Below are 20,623 nucleotides of genomic sequence, written 5' to 3'. Positions count from 1 at the left end.
CAAACACTTGCGTCCAAAGTAAATCTTACAGGAAGAAGGGAGAGCTGACAATGGCCATTTAATATCATGCACATCCTAAACATGAGTACATGCTTTGCCCACAGTGATGCGCTATGTGCAGGACAAATGGCAGATAACCACATGGTCCCTTAGAAGGTGGAGTCTAAATACCAGACCAGTCTTAAAGGGAATGTGTCACCAGAAATGACCTTTTGTTTTTGTGTTAAATGTATTTTTTTTATTATAGAACAGGCTTAGTAGATGGTTCAAACAACAACCAGGTCTAAGTCTATGGTTGTTAATGTTATTTTCCTGAAAGAATCTGAAATGGATTTACTGGCCAGTTGGAAAACTGTAAGATTACTAGTGATGAGAGAATATACTCGTTACTCGAGATTTCTCGAGCACGCTCGGGTGTCCTCCGAGTATTTTTTAGTACTTGGAGATTTAGTTTTTCTTGCCGCAGATGAATGATTTACATCTGTTAGCCAGCATAAGTACATGTGGGGGTTGCCTGGTTGCTAGGGAATCCCCACATGTAATCAAGCTGGCCAACAGATGTAAATCATTCAGCTGTGGCAAGAAAAGCTAAATTTCCGAGTACTAAAAAATACTCGGAGATCACCCGAGAGTGCTCGGGAAATCTTGAGTAACGAGTATATTCGCATTTCCTTTAACTAGGCTAATATCCCATAAAAAGTGGAAATATCTTATAAGTTGTAGCTTTTTTTTTTTTACCAAAATCATAGCGAATTGAAAACTAAACAGACAGGATAGGGAACTGTCCAACATAAACCTAGTAATGAATCCAAAGCCTGATATATTAGCACTAGCTATTGAACCCGTTCTAAGCCCAGGTGGCGAGCATTTATATTGGTATATGGTCTCCATTCTGGTATGTGCTGCTCCATCCTGCGTTCGCATCCTGTCATGTGCTGCACCCATCCTGCGTTCCCATCCTGTCATGTGCTGCACCCATCCTGCATCCCCATCCTGTCATGTGCTGCTCCATCCTGCGTCCCCATCCTGTCATGTGCTGCACCCATCCTGCGTCCCCATCCTGTCATGTGCTGCACCCATCCTGCGTCTCCATCCTGTCATGTGCTGCACCCATCCTGCGCCCCCATCCTGTCATGTGCTGCACCTATCCTGCGCTCCCATCCTGTCATGTGCTGCACCCATCCTGCGTCCCCATCCTGTCATGTGCTGCACCCATCCAGCGCCCCCATCCTGTCATGTGCTGCACCCATCCTGCATCCCCATCCTGGTATGTGCTGCACCCATCCTGCGTCCCCATCCTGTCATGTGCTGCACCCATCCTGCGTCCCCATCCTGTCATGTGCTGCACCCATCCTGCGTCCCCATCCTGTCATGTGCTGCACCCATCCTGTGTCCCCATCCTGGTATGTGCTGCACCCATCCTGCGTCCCCATCCTGTCATGTGCTGCACCCATCCTGCGTCCCCATCCTGGTATGTGCTGCACCCATCCTGCGTCCCCATCCTGCGTCCCCATCCTGTCATGTGCTGCACCCATCCTGCGTCCCCATCCTGTCATGTGATGCACCCATCCTGCGCCCCCATCCTGTCATGTGCTGCACCCATCCTGCGCCCCCATCCTGTCATGTGCTGCACCCATCCTGCGTCCCCATCCTGGTATGTGCTGCACCCATCCTGCGTCCCCATCCTGTCATGTGCTGCACCCATCCTGCGTCCCCATCCTGTCATGTGCTGCACCCATCCTGCGTCCACATCCTGTCATGTGCTGCACCCATCCTGTGCCCCATCCTGTCATGTGCTGCACCCATCCTGCGTCCCCATCCTGTCATGTGCTGCACCCATCCTGCGTCCCCATCCTGGTATATGCTGCACCCATCCTGCGTCCCCATCCTGTCATGTGCTGCACCCATCCTGCGTCCCCATCCTGGTATGTGCTGCACCCATCCTGCGTCCCCATCCTGCATCCCCATCCTGTCATGTGCTGCACCCATCCTGCGTCCCCATCCTGTCATGTGCTGCACCCATCCTGCGCCCCCATCCTGTCATGTGCTGCACCCATCCTGCGCCCCCATCCTGTCATGTGCTGCACCCATCCTGCGTCCCCATCCTGTCATGTGCTGCACCCATCCTGCGTCCCCATCCTGGTATGTGCTGCACCCATCCTGCATCCCCATCCTGTCATGTGCTGCACCCATCCTGCGCCCCCATCCTGTCATGTGCTGCACCCATCCTGCGTCCCCATCCTGTCATGTGCTGCACCCATCCTGCGTCCCCATCCTGGTATGTGCTGCACCCATCCTGCATCCCCATCCTGCATCCCCATCCTGTCATGTGCTGCACCCATCCTGCGTCCCCATCCTGTCATGTGCTGCACCCATCCTGCGCCCCCATCCTATCATGTGCTGCACCCATCCTGCGCCCCCATCCTGTCATGTGCTGCAACCATCCTGCGTCTCCATCCTGCGTCCCCATCCTGGTATGTGCTGCAACCATCCTGCGTTCCCATCCTGGAAGGTGCTGCAACCATCCTGCGTCCCCATCCTGGTATGTGCTGCAACCATCCTGCGTCCCCATCCTGGTGTGTGCTGCAACCGTCCTGCGTCTCCATCCAGCGTCCCCATCCTGGTATGTGCTGCAACCATCCGGGGGCCTGAGCAGGCGGGGACACCGGCGCGCTGTGGGGGTCAGGTGCCGGTATCGCCACCAGCTCAGGCCCCCCAGCACTTACTATACTCACCTGTCTGTCCCGTTCCAGCGCTGCGCGCCGCCATCTTCCCGGTCTCCTGGCTGTGACTGTTCAGTCAGAGGGTGGCGCCGGCGCGCATTAAGCGCGTCATCGCGCCCTCTGAACTGAAGGTCACAGGCCGAAGACCGGGAAGATGGCGGCGCTCAGCGGTGGAACGCAGGACAGGTGAATATGGCCGATACTCACCCTCCTGGCGGTCCCTGCTTCTCTGTTGGAGATCGCGGTGTGCGTTCAGTGTGAACGCATACCGCGATCTCCCGGGAGCGTCACTCTGTGAGGCCCAGACTGCGCCGGCGCTTGCGCCTGCGCAGTCTATAAAGGCTTCGGACAGAGTGACGCTCCCAGCGTTATATTATAGATTAGTGATGAGCGAACCTCTTTGGATAAGGTGTTATACCAGCATGCTCGGGTACTAACCAAGTGACTTTGGCGTGCTCGAAAAAAATGTTCCAAGTCCCCACGGCAGCATGCCTAGCAACTGTTCAACAGCTACAACACATGGACCTAACAAACAGGTGATCCCTGCATATGCTGTGGATGTCGAACAGCCGAGATACATGCAGTCGCGGGGACTCAAACATATTTTTTGAGCACGCCGAAATCACTCGGTTACTATCCGAGCATGCTCAGATAACACCTGATCCGACCACTTTCACTCATCACTAGTTAGCATGCATTATAGGTGTAAGGCTGTAATCACACACAGTGGTCATGCCGCAGTCCTGTGTAGAGGCAATCAATGAATCTGACTCGGAAACAGCTGATCAGAATGGCCAGTTCGGAAGCTAATCAATAATGATTTATAATTGTGGCTGGGTCTACCCATAATCCTGGGATCTCTAGTAAAAAATACACACTAATATTTTTTTTTAGAATTTATCATATTCACCTACACAACCTGCACGTTTTTACGGAACTTTCTGGCATTTCTCATATAGCACCAGCATATACTGCAGCACTGACCAGAGATTGCCACCAATTGGACGCTCAGTCTAATTTCTCTATCCCGCACATATACACACACTGCGCTCAATGTCATAGGAAACCATATAACCTAGTCATATTATTTTGGAGAGTGGAGGAGTAACAGTAAGTCGTAGTATTGGTAAACCTGTGTGTTTGAAGCCATTTCAAACTCTCCTTCTAAACATGGCCATATATGAGTTGCCAGATACTTGCCCAATATATTCCTTAGGCTACTTTCACACTAGCGTCGGGCTCGGCCCGTCGCACTGCGTCGAGCCGAGGTTACCGACGCTAGCGTTGTTTGTGCCGCACAACGGGTGCAGCGGATGCAGATTTTCATCGCATCCGTTGCCCCATTGTGAGGTGCGGGGAGGTGGGGAAGGAGTTCCGGCCGCGCATGCGCGGTCGGAAAAAGCGGTCCGTCGGCAGCAAAAAACGTTACATGTAGCGTTTTTTGCTCCCGACGGTCTGCCACAACACGGCGCAACCGTCGCACGACGGTTGCGACGTGTGGCAATGCGTCGCAATGCGTCGCTAATGTTAATCTATGGGGCAAAAACGCGTCCTGCAAACAACTTTGCAGGATGCGTTTTTTGCCATAAACGACGCATTACGATGTATTGCAAAAAACGCTAGTGTGAAAGTAGCCTTAATGTGCATTATTCCCTCATTTTTGTGGTCACAACTGATGAATTTTATACAAAAAATCTTTTACATTATCAGTTACAGTGCTTCAGTTTTGGATCCAAGAGGGTTCAGTACTCAGAGTGTATATGACAGCAGCAGGAAAGTGAGTTTAGTGATCAGCTTTTGGGCGCCACATGTGAGGCTGTGTGAGGGGCAGAGAAAGCCTTCAAGCCGTCCAGATTAGGAGATAGTGGCAAGTGTGCCATGAAGAAAATGCACAAAGGTTGATATTGCCACAAAGACAAGGACCTACTCACCCCACTATTTTCCCTGGAAGAGGAAAAAGGAGCAGTGATTATGTAATATATGAACTGTATTTGACGCAAGAAACTTCCCAAAAAGTGAATTTACCCACAGAACAGCAGATACTGTAAATGTCAATACCTGGATGATGTGAGGCAACATCAGAGTGATGGCGGTCTATGAGAGCACAAAGCTATCACCTGAGGGGGAGAAACTAGGATAGGATAGCACGTTATTATGATAGTTGGGTAGCAGACCAAACAGGACTAACAGTGGAGTAAGGAAGTAGCGTTGTGTCTACCATGTAACCGTGATGATAGTGACTTTTCTGGGTACAGTGTGAAGAAACAAGAACAGTGAAGAGTACAGGTGGTGGTGCAATTCAGCACTTCAGTGGGGAAGATCCATTGATGTCTATATGAAAGGGAGTGTTCCAGGGTTTTTTGTGCTATAACAACTTCAAACTGGAAGACCCATGGGCCAGCCTTGTTGCTTTGAACCCCTGGGTTCTGATACCAAAGACAACATGTGCAAGGAGTTTGTATGTTCTCCCCATGTTTGCATGGGTTTCCTCCAGGATACTCCGGTTTCCTCCCACACTCCAAAGACATACTGATAGGGATATAGATTGTGAACCTCAGTAGAAAGAGTGATGATGGCATTATATAAGCAAGCATAATAAGAAAATTGGCACTATTCATTATGGGATTCATGGCAGCTCTGGTTCTGTTGAAATTTTAATGTTGTTTTTTACTTTTGGTCAAGCAAGAGTTAATGTCAGTCTCTTGCTGGCTGTTTTTTTAGGTTGGTTAGCTGATGTTGGTTGGTAACCACTCCCACCTTTTAAATGGTCACATGACCCATCACCTGATCGTTGGTTATAGAGTTTACTTCTATGCAGTCCAGCTATTGGTTTGGATTTTAACTCTCTTGTGTCAATGGTGTTGAGGCTGTGGAAGTGCAGATTCATGGTGCCGTATTCTCTGCTGCTTTGGAGCTTAGCAGCAGAGCCTGAAGCAGAGTATTTCTTCCTTTTTTCTTTGTCCTGTTTTTGTCACTTTCCCTGTGTTTTACCATCTGCAGTGGTGAGGCTAGCGTCCTTGCCGGCCTGTGCACTAGCCAGGGTATATTGAGGTGACAAATCAATGATTAGGCATGTGACGACGGCAGGGTGAAGGACCCACATAGGGCGTTAGGGCAGCTTACGAACAGGCACAGGTTGGTGTCAGGAGGTGTCCCATCCCCCGCTCCCTTTCGTTGGAGCCCCCTCTCCCTTTTCCATCCTGTCGTATTAGTATGCTGTGACGTCCGCCCGACTTACCCGTATCCAAGCATGACAAAAATAAAATGTAAATTGTTTTTAATTAGCTCCTGGATTATGTCAGTGTCTAGTCTGGTACTAAACACTGGCCACCATGTGATGCTTGACCTAAGGCTCGTTAATTGAAACAAACAGATAAAAGCTAAAGCACCCAGAGGAAATCGTTAACGGTATTAAGAAAACATACAAACTTCATGCAGATGTTTCATTTTGTCCCATTTGAAACCCAAACCCTGTATTGTAAGGCTAAAATGCTAAACACTGAACCACAATTTAGAAAGACGTTAGTATGACTTTCATGGCCGCACCTATATCATCTAGATTTTTATTTTTACTAATTACCCACTGATACAAATTCTTAACAAAAGAGGTAATATCCCATAATCCTTTTTTATGATGTAATACAATTCTATAAAACTACTTTCTATTTCTACTAGAGAAACATCAAAAGTAGACATCAGAGAGACACTCAGCGTGTTGGTTGTAAGTGAGAAGAGTAATTCATGAGAGGCCTTGTATAAATGTATATCATTAGTATCATTTGGCATTTAAAACCAAACCTGATGAAGTTTCAAAGGGAAATTTCTAAGGAGGAAACAGAAGGGGACTGAGTACTGATCCCTGGGGCGTCTCAACTGGGAGAAAATATTAGAAGCTCGGACCTATGAGGAATATATTGAAGGACAGTTGTAGATGTAAGAAGAAAACAAGAGAAATGTAGTAAGGTCAAAAGAAAAAGCTCGGAATTTGGATTACAATTCTGTTTTACCGTGTTACGTGCAATGACCTCTAAATTAGTCCATCAGATCAGAGAAAATGATACCATTTTAATGGGATTTTACCCCTTCAGGATAGTGGACCCCAAGTACTCTAAAATAAAACAACTCACTCTCTCTAGGTCACGCGCAGCCTTCCTGTCGCTACCCTAGTCTCTGTGTTTTGGCTGCAGATGTCACATCGACAGGACACATTAGCTCTGCAACCAGTACCTGAGCTCAGTGGTTCTGTTTGTAATTTTAGGTACTATAGAGCTTTTGGAGTCCACTTTCCTGAAAGTGTGAAACCCCTTTGAGATACATAATCCACAATGAACAGATAAAGATGCTTTTTACATACAGTATATAAACAAATACACAAATGGGTGATATCCAATAATAACCATGGAGTGGAAAATAATTTACTGGTGGGTCTTAAAGGGATAGAATTAGAGCCGGCAGTCAGTCAGTGCCGTGAGCACAGTCGCAGTCGCCACTCACTATGCGCTGAGAGGTGACTGAAGCCGTACTGGCCCACCCCTATGACTGAAAGCCCAGGCTGCTGGGACGAATAAAGTTAATTTCCTCCCAGCAGTGGAGCTCTCTGTGGGGCATCGGGCAGCTTCAGAACACTGTTACCTGTAAATTAACTTTATATCTGCAGGTTAATTGTGTTTTTATACATGACAAGTTTCCTTTAAAGCCACATGAAAATTGTTTTATTATTTATTTATTAGCGTGTTAGTGTATTAGGGGCATGTCACTAATTTGCATGTACCTTGATTTCTCAGTGCTGTTGCATTGGATTAAAAAGCAGCTGTAATCCTTATTGCTATAGATCGTCCTGACAGCTGTTTTCCTGAATCTGGTATAGTTTGCTTTTTATTGTCACATCCATTTCTGAGATATGGCACTCTCTTCAGTCTATGTAAATCTAGTCTTTTTAATGAACTGTGTGTTCCACAATATGAGTCCCAAAACCTCTTAGCTAACAAGACTAGATTTAGATATAGGGTGCAAAAAGGAAAAGGAGGCCATATCTTAGGTCAGGGTTGCCACTAGGAATTTCTGGGCCCCACACTGGCAAAATCACCAATCACACATTTACAGTTCCCATCTAAGGCTACGTTCACATTTGCGTTGTTGGGCGCAGCGTCGGCGACGCGACGCAACCAACAACGCATGTGCAAAACGCTGCGTTTTGCGACGCATGCGTTGTCCTAAGAAAGCACAGAGCAGGAATTTTGGCACAGGAAAAATGCTACAAGTAGCATCCTCTGCGCCCTGTCTGTGCATCTATATGATGCATGCGTCGTAAAATGCAGTACAACGCATACCGGCACATGTCCATCCGCCCCCCATGTTAAAGATAGGGGCGCATGACGCATGCGTCGGTATGCGTCAACGATGCCACGCCCAAAGGTGCTAATGTGAACGTACCCTAACACATGACCATCTAGCCATGAGCAGACCACATATTACCACCACATAGTGACTAAATAATACCACATACAAAGGGCATATACCATCACTGCATGATCAGACCACATATAGCCACCACATAGTGACCGAATCATACCACATACAAGGAACAAATACCACCACATCATGACTAGACAATATATTACCACCCCATAGTGACCGAATAATACCATATACAAGGGACAAATACCGACATACCATAATCAGATCACATATTACCATCACAGTGACCGAATAACAGTACTTACAAGGAAGAAATACTGCCACACCATGACCAGACCATATATTACCACCACATAGTGACTGAATAATACCACATACAAAAAACAAATACCGCCACACCATGACCAGACCACATATTACTACCACATAGTGACCGACTACTACAATACTGATCATTAATAAAAAACACAATACTAAGTGCCATTATACTCAGGAGCTCTGTACATACTGTCAGTGTACAGGTAATACAATGATCACCAGTGACATTACACTCAGGAACTTTGTATATAGTGTCAGATTACAAGCAATACAGTGATGATGACCAGTGACATTATACACAGGAGCTCTGTATATTATATCAGTGTACACATAATACAGTGATCACCAGTGACATTATACACAGGAGCTCTATATATAGTATACAGTATATAGTGTCAGTGTACAGGTAACACACTGACTTGCCAGTGACGTCTCTAGTTGAAGTCCTTCATCTTTTTTTTCTTCTTCATCCAGAGAAGACAGCCATCACTTCTTCCAGCCATGACTCGTCTCTACATAAAATAACACATAGTTACCTAGAGCCTCGCATCCAGAGCACATTCACCACTTTTTCCCTTACTTCTACAATAGACAGCTGAATACAGATGTGCACCCACAATTAAAACATAATGTTATTTTTCAACCTACCATTCCAAATATAAATTATAATCCACCACTGTGCCCCCACCAACTATAAATTGCCACTTACCCCACCAAATAAATATATAAATTAATTAGCCCATGAACTCTTTCCCCCAGTCTCAATACATCATCATTTAGTCCTCCCACCGACAAAATTCATCATTATTTGCTTCAAAAGTCATCATTTGCTCTCCCCTGTCAAGACTTACTCTAAACAACCCCCCACGTTTGATTTATCATTTGCAATCCCTCGTCCCCCATCCTCGGTTCATCATTTGCAGTCCCTCGTCCCTCACCCTCAATTCATCATTTTCTTTCCCATGTCCCACACATTCAATTCATGTATGCAGTCCTCCATCCCCCACCGTCAATTCATCATTTTCTGTCCCCCATCTCCCACTGTCAATTCATCATTTGCAGGAATGCTTGGTCAAACAGATATTTCCATTTTATGGGGGTGTCAAAAGCGATAGTTTTCCTTTGTCTAGATGCCTTAGGCTACTTTCACACTAGCGTTAACTGCAATACGTTAAAATGCGTCGTTTTGCAGAAAAAACGTATGCAGCAAAATATTTTGCTGCATACGTTTTTTCCCCATAGACTTGTATTGGCGACGTATTGCGACGGATTTGCATTCGTCGGTATACGTCTTTCGACGGATGCGTCGAAAAGAGGCGACACGTCGTCTGGAAAAAAGAAGATTGTAACGTTTTTTGTCTCCGCCAATAAAACGTGTCTCGGCGCATTCGTCGGCATGCGTCTTTTGCTAGAATGAAAGTCTATGAGCGACGGATGCGTCGAGACACGTCGTACGACGCAATGCAGCGCTGCAATACGTTTTTTTCTACTGAGCATGCTCAGAAACAGGTGTTTTTATCTAAATGGCCAGACATCCCCAAATCTATATAAACCTGGTCTGGGCCTTCAACCCCCACATATGCCAGCAAGACTCAGAGAGAAGAAGAAGCCTCCAGCCAGCCGGACACCAAGAGCCCAGCCTGGACACCAAGAGCCCAGCCGGACCCCAAGAGCCCAGCCTGGACCCCAAGAGCCCTGCCGGACACCAAGAGCCCAGCCGGACCCCAAGAGCCCAGCCTGGACCCCAAGAGCCCTGCCGGACACCAAGAGCCCAGCCTGGACACCAAGAGCCCAGCCGGACCCCAAGAGCCCAGCCTGGACCCCAAGAGCCCTGCCGGACACCAAGAGCCCAGCCGGACCCCAAGAGCCCAGCCTGGACCCCAAGAGCCCTGCCGGACACCAAGAGCCCAGCCTGGACACCAAGAGCCCAGCCGGACCCCAAGAGCCCAGCCTGGACCCCAAGAGCCCTGCCGGACACCAAGAGCCCAGCCGGACCCCAAGAGCCCAGCCTGGACCCCAAGAGCCCTGCCGGACACCAAGAGCCCAGCCTGGCAGCAAGGACCAGACACACTACAACAGTGTGAGTATATTGCCATTTGTGTGTGTGTGTGTGTGCGCATTTGTGTATGACGTACTGACTATAGCAAGAGCTTATAAAACCTGAATCCAACCTGAGGCCTGCCGTCATCCTGCAACAGCCATTGCCATGCTACAGTCCAGATCCACCGTGAGGCCTGCCACTGTGAAGATATCAAGCTCCAGCCGGAGGACTGATGGCCGTGTGTGTGTGTGTGTGTGGGTGTGTGTGTTTATTTTTGTACTGCTGTGTGCTTTTGTATGTATGTGTTCACGTGCCTGCACCTTATTATGCCTTCGTCAATATTGCGACTGTTCATGTGTTATGCTTGCGTTATGACTCGGCTTGCAGGTATGTTTGTGTGCGTCTTGTTGGTTGCATGTGCATTTGTCAATGCCATATTGGTTAATATTGATTTTTGATGTATTTACTAATTAAGGTACCGTCACACTGAGTGACGCTGCAGCAATACCGACAATAATCCGGATCACTGCAGCGTCGCTGTTTGGTCGCTGGAGAGCTGTTACACAGACAGCTCTCCAGCAACCAACGATGCCAGTAACCAGGGTAAACATGGGGTTACTAAGTGCATAGCCGCGCTTAGTAACCCGATGTTTACCATGGTTACCAGTGTAAAAGTAAAAAAAAAAAAAGGTAAAAAAAAAAATATCCGCTGTCTGTCCCCGTGCTGTGCTTCTCTGCATTGTGAGCGCCAGCCAGCCGTAAAGCAGAGCAGAGCGGTGACGTCACCACTCTGCTTTCCGGCCGCTGTGCTTATACAGGGCAGAGAAGCAGAACGCCGAGGGACAGACAGCGGAACATAAGTATGAAGTGTTTGTGTTTTTTCTTACTTTTACACTGTTAACCAGGGTAAACATCGGGTTAATAAGTGCAGAGCCGCGCTTAGTAACCTGATGTTTACCCTAGTTACCAGTGAACAAATCGCTTAATTGGCGTCACACACGGCGATTCAGCGATGTCTACATAAAGTCCAGCAACGAAATAAAGTTCTGGACTTTCTGCAGCGACCAATGACATCACAGCAGGATTCTGATCGCCGCTGTGTGTCAAACTGAACGATATCGCTAACCAGGACGCTGCAACGTCACGGTTTGCTAGCGATATCGTTCAGTGTGACGGTACCTTTAAGGTACCGTCACACTTAGCGACGCTGCAGCGATACCGACAACGATCCGGATCGCTGCAGCGTCGCTGTTTGGTCGCTGGAGAGCTGTCACAAAGACCGCTCTCCAGCGACCAACGATCCAGAGGTCCCCGGTAAACCAGGGTAAACATCGGGTAACTAAGCGCAGGGCCGCGCTTAGTAACCCGATGTTTACCCTGGTTACCAGCGTAAAAAAACAAACAGTACATACTTACATTCAGCTGTCTGTCCCCTGCCGTCTGGTTACTGCACTGAATGCTGGCCGTAAAGTGAAAGCAGAGCACAGCCACAGCGGTGAGTCATCGCTGTGTGACTCACCGCTGTGCTGTGCTTTCACTTTCACTTTCCGGCCAGCAGTCAGTGCAGGAACCAGACGGCAGGGGACAGACAGCTGAATGTAAGTATGTACTGTTTGTTTTTTTACGCTGGTAACCAGGGTAAACATCGGGTTACTAAGCGCGGCCCTGCGCTTAGTTACCCGATGTTTACCCTGGTTACCAGCAAAGACATCGCTGAATCGGTGTCACACACGCCGATTCAGCGATGTCTGCGGGGAGTCCAGCGACCAAATAAAGTTCTGGACTTTATTCCCCGACCAGTGACATCACAGCAGGGGCCTGATCGCTGCTGCGTGTCACACTGGACGATATCGCTAGTGAGGACGCTGCAACGTCACAGATCGCTAGCGATATCGTCTAGTGTGACAGTACCTTTAGTATAGTGTTTTGTGCACCTTTTTTTTTTTTTTTGTTTATTAAAATGGATGTATTATTGCAAAGTCTAATGGTCTGCAGCTTGAGGTTATATTTTTTTTTTTTAAATTTACTTAACCATTCCCATTCGATGTACTTGTATTTTAAAATACTCCATTGTGATTTAAAAAAAAAAAAAGAAATAAATTATATATTAATAAAATGTTTCTTAAAAAATTGTCCGTAGTATAATTTCTTAAAGGTAAATTTAAATCAGGTGTATGTACCAATGGTTACACATGCAATACAGAGTTGTTTGAGTGGTCATTTTTTAATAAAGGTTATCCTTTGAAATTTTATTTCGGGGAGGTAATTGTTTTTTTTTTAAAACATAAAAATATTTTTAAAGGTGTCTCACAGTTTACCTTTTTTTGTTTTTGGGACATGGAAAAGAATGGTATAACGTGCACCAGTTTTTGGGTTTGGGTGTTCACATATTTTTCTCATTTTAACATGGTGTTTAGTGGTAAACATTACCTATTTCTGCTTTGGTCTAACTTTCAATCCATTATACTTATTATATTGCAGATAGAGTAGGGACCACACTGACCGGCATAAGCCACCTGGACCACAGCCACCTGGCCCACATCCAGAAAATCTGAAAAGTAAGTTTTGAAGACCCCAAATCTGCTACTTCAATGTGTAGAGCAGATTGCAAGTGTCTTTTAACTTACAGACCTACCAGGACCACAGCCACCTTGACCACAGCCACCTGGACCACAGCCACCTGGACCACAGCCACCTGGACCACATCCAGAAAATCTGAAAAGTAAGTTTTGAAGACCCCAAATCTGCTACTTCAATGTGTAGAGCAGATTGCAAGTGTCTTTTAACTTACAGACCTACCAGGACCACAGCCACCTGGACCACAGCCACCTGGACCACAGCCACCTGGACCACAGCCACCTTGACCACAGCCACCTGGACCACAGCCACCTGGACCACAGCCACCTGGCCCACATCCAGAAAATCTGAAAAGTAAGTTTTGAAGACCCCAAATCTGCTACTTCAATGTGTAGAGCAGATTGCAAGTGTCTTTTAACTTACAGACCTACCAGGACCACAGCCACCTGGACCACAGCCACCTGGACCACAGCCACCTGGACCACAGCCACCTTGACCACAGCCACCTGGACCACAGCCACCTGGACCACAGCCACCTGGACCACATCCAGAAAATCTGAAAAGTAAGTTTTGAAGACTCCAAATCTGCTACTTCAATGTGTAGAGCAGATTGCAAGTGTCTTTTAACTTACAGACCTACCAGGACCACAGCCACCTGGACCACAGCCACCTGGACCACAGCCACCTGGACCACAGCCACCTTGACCACAGCCACCTGGACCACAGCCACCTGGACCACAGCCACCTGGCCCACATCCAGAAAATCTGAAAAGTAAGTTTTGAAGACTCCAAATCTGCTACTTCAATGTGTAGAGCAGATTGCAAGTGTCTTTTAACTTACAGACCTACCAGGACCACAGCCACCTGGACCACAGCCACCTGGACCACAGCCACCTGGACCACAGCCACCTGGACCACAGCCACCTGGACCACAGCCACCTGGACCACAGCCACCTGGACCACAGCCACCTGGCCCACATCCAGAAAATCTGAAAAGTTTTGAAGACTCCAAATCTGCTACTTCAATGTGTAGAGCAGATTGCAAGTGTCTTTTAACTTACAGACCTACCAGGACCACAGCCACCTGGACCACAGCCACACAATGTCCTCTTCCGGCAGCCCTCCTCCACAGCAACAGCAGGTATCGGTAAGTAAAAAAAATTTTTTTGTTTTTTTTTTAAAATTTACATCATTTTGAGTCACTACATGCATTTATTATGTTTAAACAGGAATCAGAATCCGATGAGGAGCTGTCGGAAGGGACCGAGACGGGTGGAGACATCGAAGTGGAGGAGGAACCAAGTGTAAGTAGTGGTGAAACACTTGCTTCACACATCACACTGCACCGTACACAAAACAGAATTTCATATATAACGTAACACAGAAAACATATACATACATTAAAGCTAATTTTTTTATCCTTTATTTCAGTCTCCTGCTGCTGCTGCTGCTGCTGCTGCTGGTGCTGCTGAACGTCCAGCACAGCATGAAGGTTCTCCCAGGCGCTCCCAGAGTCGGCGGACTCGACGCCGCGGTCGGCCATCAGTGAGTCGGTTTTTTGTGGGGCTTCAATTGTTAATTTTTTGCTTTCAGTCTACTAATTTTTAATTCTTTCTTTTTTTTTTGTTCTAACAGGCTTCACAGTGTGCTCCCGAATACGATTCAGATATCGATATTGAAGCCCTCATCGAGGAGGTTCGTGAACGGGAGCCACTGTGGAACATGGCTGACCGCAGGCATGCTGATACCAGTGTCACCCGTCGGCTCTGGTTGGAAGTATGCCGAAACATCTTTGCGAGGTGGGAGGACCTTCTTCCACAGCAGCAGAGCAAACTATGTAAGTATTCACTTTTCAGTGATGTTTTGAGCTGAATGTAATGTCTTGCATTTACGAATATTTTTTTTTTTTTCTTCATTCCTGTCTTCACAGGTACCAAGGTTAGGAAGCGGTGGCGGTCATTGAGGGATCGCTTTAAGAGGGAGTTTAACGAGGAGATGCAGGCCCCGAGTGGCTCAGCAGCAAGGAAGAAGAGGAGGTACAGATATGGCCCGAACCTCTCCTTCCTGAGGGAAACCATGCTGAGTAGAGTGTAAGTATTCAACATCACAGTAAGAACCTGTCTAATCACAAAACTTTTGTTTCAGTCCGGCCTTTTTCATATCAATATATTAAGTTATTTTTTTTTCTTTCACAGCACCTACTCCAGCCACCGTGCGCCTGCATCTACCTCTGCACCCTCTGAAGCGATCCCTCCTGAGTCCGCCACCGGGGACCACGTCGGTAGGCCCCACACCTCTCACCCCTCTGTCCCCTCCACTTCATCCGCCTCTACCAGTGGAGTGCAGCCTTCCTTACTCGCATCTGATGGTCAACAGATAGTGTTCCCTTTACCCCACCCCTCTGACCCTGCCACCTCTACACCACCGGTAGGTTCATGGCGGCAGCGTCAGAGGGGTCAGGAAAGGAGCTATGCTCCTGAGTTCTTGCATCTAAATGCAGGCTTCCAAAATTCATTTAAAATTTTGGGAGAACAAGTGACTGCTGGTTTCAGCATGATGCAATCACGCATGAGTGAAAACCACCATGAAATCAGCAGTCGCTTGGATAGACTGCATTTAGATGTAAGTCAAGCTCCAGCCAATCTTTTTTTTCAGTCCATGCTCAGGAGCATGGAAAAGCTTTCTTTTGATCAGCAGATGCGGGTAATGAATAGCTGCCATAACGCTCTGCTGAAGGTAATTAACGAACCCCAATCTACCCCCACACCTCCCCACACATCCCAGTCCCAATTTCAACACCATGCCCCACAATATCACCGCCAGTCCCAATATCCACATCACTCTCAATATCAACATCACTACCAATACCCAACCCGGCCCACAACCCAAATGTATTCACCCGTGTTTTCTTCATCTTTGCCCAGCTTTACTTCCCCAGTAAGTTTTCCACCTACCCCAACACAACACCCCTCTGGTCAGCCTCCTGTTTTCCCCCCCCTTCCACTACAGACGCAACAGGTAGGGTTTCCCCAATCCCACCTACCGACGTGGTCCAACCTTCCAGCCCCTCCTCCCATAGTTACTCCACCCAACAATACCAGGACCTGTGAACCTGGAATGTACTTGTACATAGTTTTTTTTTGCCAAAAAAAAAAAGGTTCTTTAAATTACCAAAAAAAAAATTGTGTGGGAAAATTACCCACAAAAAATATATTTTTTGAAATAAACATAATTCTGGTTTACAATCTACTGTGTGTGTGTGTTCATTAATTAAGGTAAATATGAAAGGTTAAGTGAAAAGAAACACCAGACGTTTTCAAGGTTTAACAAAATGGTTTTATATTATATTAGCAAGCAAACCACACACACTCTTTTTTTTTTTTTTTTTTTTTGTGGCAGTTGCTACCAAAAAATTTTGGAAAAAAAAAAGAAAAAAAATTAAAAAAAGTCACACAATTATGTCTTGCCATGGAATCCGCCCAACAGGTGACAAAAAATATTCAGCAAACTGTTCCCTCATCCTAGTAACAGAACCGGTGGAGCGAACAGAGGCACTTCGGTAATCCCACAAGGATGTCTCCAATTGTTCGTCATCCAAGGTAACGGGCTCCTTTGAAATAACAAAATTATGGAGCACCACACATGCCTTGACAACATCGTCTACAGTTTTTGTATCCAGTTTTATTGCCGTCAGCAGAACTCTCCACTTTGCTGTCAAAATACCGAAAGAGCACTCTACCACTCTTCTTGCTCTGGTAAGACGGTAATTAAATACCCGCTTGGTGCGGTGTAATTCACGGCTGCTGTATGGTTTCAGTAGGTGCGGCGACAGTTGAAAGGCTTCATCACCTACACACACATAGGGCAAGGCTGGTTCACTGGTTCCTGGGAGCGGTCTTGCTGGCGGGAAATTGTATGTATCTCCATACAGGCAGCGACCCATCGGAGAGTTTTTAAACACTTGGGAGTCGTTGGACCGGCCATACGCTCCTATATCCACAGCAAGGAATCGGCAGTTGGCGTCAGCAATAGCCATGAGTACAATTGAGAAGTATTTTTTATAGTTATAGTACTCTGATCCTGTTCCTGCCGGTTTTGCAATCCTAATGTGTTTGCCGTCCACAGCACCAACACAATTTGGAAAATTACACATTCGCTCAAATTGTTCGGAACTTCTCATCCAGATTTCCATTGTTGGTTGTGGGATATACTCCAGCTGTAAAGTGTCCCAAATCGCACGACATGTGTCCTTCACAATTCCGCCAATAGTGGAAATCCCCAGCCGGAATTGGAAATGGAGTGAAGTCAAAGACTCACCCGTAGCTAGGAAGCTGCAGGGAAAAATAAAAAAAAATGTAAAAAAAAATTGCACAGACCATCAACCAAGAAAAACAAGTGGAATGGCCTCAAATAAACCAACAAATTACATGCTACAGTAAATGCGGCGCAATGTGTCAGCGCAGTATTCTCTGCAGCATGTAATAACATTCAATATGACCAATGACACAAGAAAAAAAAACAAGTGGAATGGCCTCACATAAACCAACAAATGACATGCTACAGTAAATGCGGCGCAATGTGTCAGCGCAGTATTCTCTGCAGCATGTACTCACATTCAATATGAGCAATGACATAAAGAAAAAATGCTTACCGCAGTGTCACCATGAGCCGCTCCGCCGGTGTGATGGCAAGCCTCATCCTTGTGTCCTGCCTTTGGATGACATCCTCTATTTTTCCAACCAAATAATCGAAATGTTCCATCCTCATCCGTACATAACTAAAGAATTTTTGGGGGTTGCACCGCAACTCCAGATAGAGAGTGGACTGGACACCCCTGGTCATCCGCAGCTCATTGATTGGATGTATCCAGAATCGTCGCCTTCTCCGTTGCATCATCCGTCTTTCTGCTGCCGCCTCCTTCTCCCGCACTATGATATCCAGGCGATTCGTCTCAAATATAACTTCAGTAACCAAACTCGAAATCCTCCCAATTACACCATCCATCATTGCCACTAAACTAAAACCCTCAAAGATGTGCTGTAAATACAGTCAGTATATAGATTTCCCTAGTTTCCAGTAGCCAATCAAATTTTGGTGCCTCCCATTTTAAAAACGGATCCGTCGTAAAAACGTATGCAACGGATGGAAAAAACGTATGCAACGTATGCAACGCATCCAGCATTTCAACGGAACCGTTTATCGGATTTGCGACGGTTTTGCGACGGATCCGTCGAAATGCTGTATTCGTTGCATACGTTTTGCAGTTTTTTGACGCATCCGTTTTTTCGGGAAAAAGACGTTTTTGGGACGGATTGCAGTTAACGCTAGTGTGAAAGTAGCCTTATGCAGCAAGAGACACTGACATCAATGTCCCGTATTCATTAGTAGAGTCGATGCTCATGTACTAACCATGCTACACCTCCATTGCGGTGATGGTTGCCCCGTCTCCCCAACTCATTTCATCATTTGCAATCCCCCCTCACTTCATCATGTACAGTCCCCCTCCCCCACATACTTCATTTGCAGCCCCTTCCCCACTTCATTTGTCATTCACCTCCCCCACTCACTTCATCATTTGCAGCCCCCTCCCCTCACTCACTTCATGTGCAGTCCCCCTCCTGCCTCTCACTTCATCATTTGCAGTCCCCCTTCCCCCACTCACTTCATTTGCAGTCCCCTCCCCTGACATCTTGTGCAGTACCCCTCCCTCACTTCATTTGCCGTGCCCCTCCCCAATCTCACTTCATCATTTACAGTCCCCTTCCCCCTCAGTTTATCATTTGCATTTCCCCTCCCCCCACTCACTTCATCATTTGGAGTCCCCCCCACTCTTTTCACTATTTGCAGTCCCCCACTCACTTCATAATTTGCAGTCCCCACTCACTACATCATTTGCAGTTTCCTTCCCCCACTCCATCATTTGCAGTCCCTCTCCCCAACTTCATCATGTGCAGTCCCCCCTCACCCCCACTTCAACATTTGCAGTCACCCTCCCATACTTCATCATTTGCAGTCTCCTGTCTCCTCCCTCACATCATGTTCAGTCCCCCACCCTCTCCCTCACTTCATTATTTACAGTCCCCCTTCCATCACTTGAAATCTCTCTTCACCTCCTCTCTCACTCATTTAATTCATTATATAAAGACATTTTCTCATACTTACCTCATTGACGATCCCCTGAAGGCGCAGCTTTACTTCTGATGACCTCGTACAGGATAGCGCATATGTGATGATGTCATCACATACGTGCCATCACTTGACCAGAAGTCCAGAGGCCGGAGGGAGCCGGAGCTACGCAGCCATCCATGTTAGACAGCTGTGGAGCTCTGAGAAAAACTCCCAGCGCCGAGGTGTGCACCGCGCACAGAACTTCACTGCACGATGGGGCCCGGTGAGCAGAAGCACAAGATGGGGGGTCCTGGGCCCCACTCTGAATTGCTGCTTACCGGACCCCATAGAGCAGTAAGGGCAGTAATGCTCTAATGGCGGCCCTATCTTAGGAATGAAAAGCCACAGGAATTAGAGAAAAACAACAACCAGTGAAGTTTCCACCAGGTAAACAAAGAAAACTACATATTTATGGAAAGTGACAAATTCTCTTTAATAAGAATTTGCCAGAAAGATCAACACTCCTAAACCGTCTATATGGGCATGCAGGTCATAGGAAGCTGAATAAAATGCTACCTTGATATCTGTGATCCGTTGTCTTGTTCCAGAGAAATCCATATTTTTCTTATATGTAATGAGAGCTGTTCAGGACTATGGGCCAGACACTGATCTACAAAAGAAAGTGGGATCCAGCTCTCCAAGTTTGAAATTGCCAGCGATTCTCTGCCGGGATAGAAAAATACTCCTGCTCCATTGTGGCAGACGAAGACTTTATTGTAATTCAGTTAAAACAAAACATTTGTGGTACTAGAAAAATTGTGTTTTTCCCTACGCATTTCAGACTAAATCCTAGTCCTTAGGGTATGTTCCCATGGTTAGTAAACGCTGTGGATTGGATGCTGCGTACATCCGTAGGGTCCAACCTGCTGCGGCCAGATGTTACAGAGTAGTGGACGAGGTTTGAAGAAATCCCATCTACACTATGCGTACAGGGACGCCTCCGGCTTCCCTGCGGAGACGGACATGTGGCACGTCTTTTGAGACCGCAACATGTCAATTTATTTATGTAAATTTTCCATCCAATGTATTGGGCGTGGTGATTCCGCACGGTTCAATGAACACATGCGGAATCACCTGCGTTCAAAAGCCGGCAGCGCTTTGGATGTAGCGGACATGTGCTGCATCCAAAGCGCTGCCGGATCCTGACCGTGGGAACATACACTTACTCATGGAATGTCCTGTTTTATCTGAATTACAGCGACCTCCTAAATCAGCAACCCTTCTGAGAGGACGGGCCTGCAGCATCGCCCTACTCCTGTCGACGCCAACCTCCTGAAGCAGCGACCCTGGCTCCTGTGATCCCGCTCCACCATCACTGCCTGCCCCATGGGTAAGCTACCATTAAAACGGATTATAAGCTGCACCACAATTTTATTTA

General features: G+C 47.0%; 2 protein-coding genes across 2 annotated transcripts in view; both read right to left on the bottom strand.

The window, feature by feature from the left end:
- Positions 1-20,623, bottom strand: part of TMEM132B (transmembrane protein 132B) — a 1,045,283-nt gene that overhangs the window by 971,691 nt on the left and 52,969 nt on the right. The window lies entirely within an intron of this gene.
- LOC138668554 (uncharacterized) lies at positions 16,505-18,422 on the bottom strand. The gene is made up of 2 exons (XM_069756035.1): positions 17,729-18,422; positions 16,505-17,408 (listed from the first exon to the last, which is right to left on the bottom strand). The coding sequence occupies exons 1-2, from the start codon at positions 18,082-18,084 to the stop codon at positions 16,526-16,528; spliced, it is 1,239 nt and encodes a 412-aa protein (XP_069612136.1). The 5' UTR covers positions 18,085-18,422; the 3' UTR covers positions 16,505-16,525.

This window comes from Ranitomeya imitator, chromosome 1 (assembly GCF_032444005.1).
Source record: "Ranitomeya imitator isolate aRanImi1 chromosome 1, aRanImi1.pri, whole genome shotgun sequence".
Lineage (NCBI taxonomy): Eukaryota > Metazoa > Chordata > Amphibia > Anura > Dendrobatidae > Ranitomeya > Ranitomeya imitator.
This window is presented reverse-complemented; position numbering and strand designations above follow the sequence as displayed.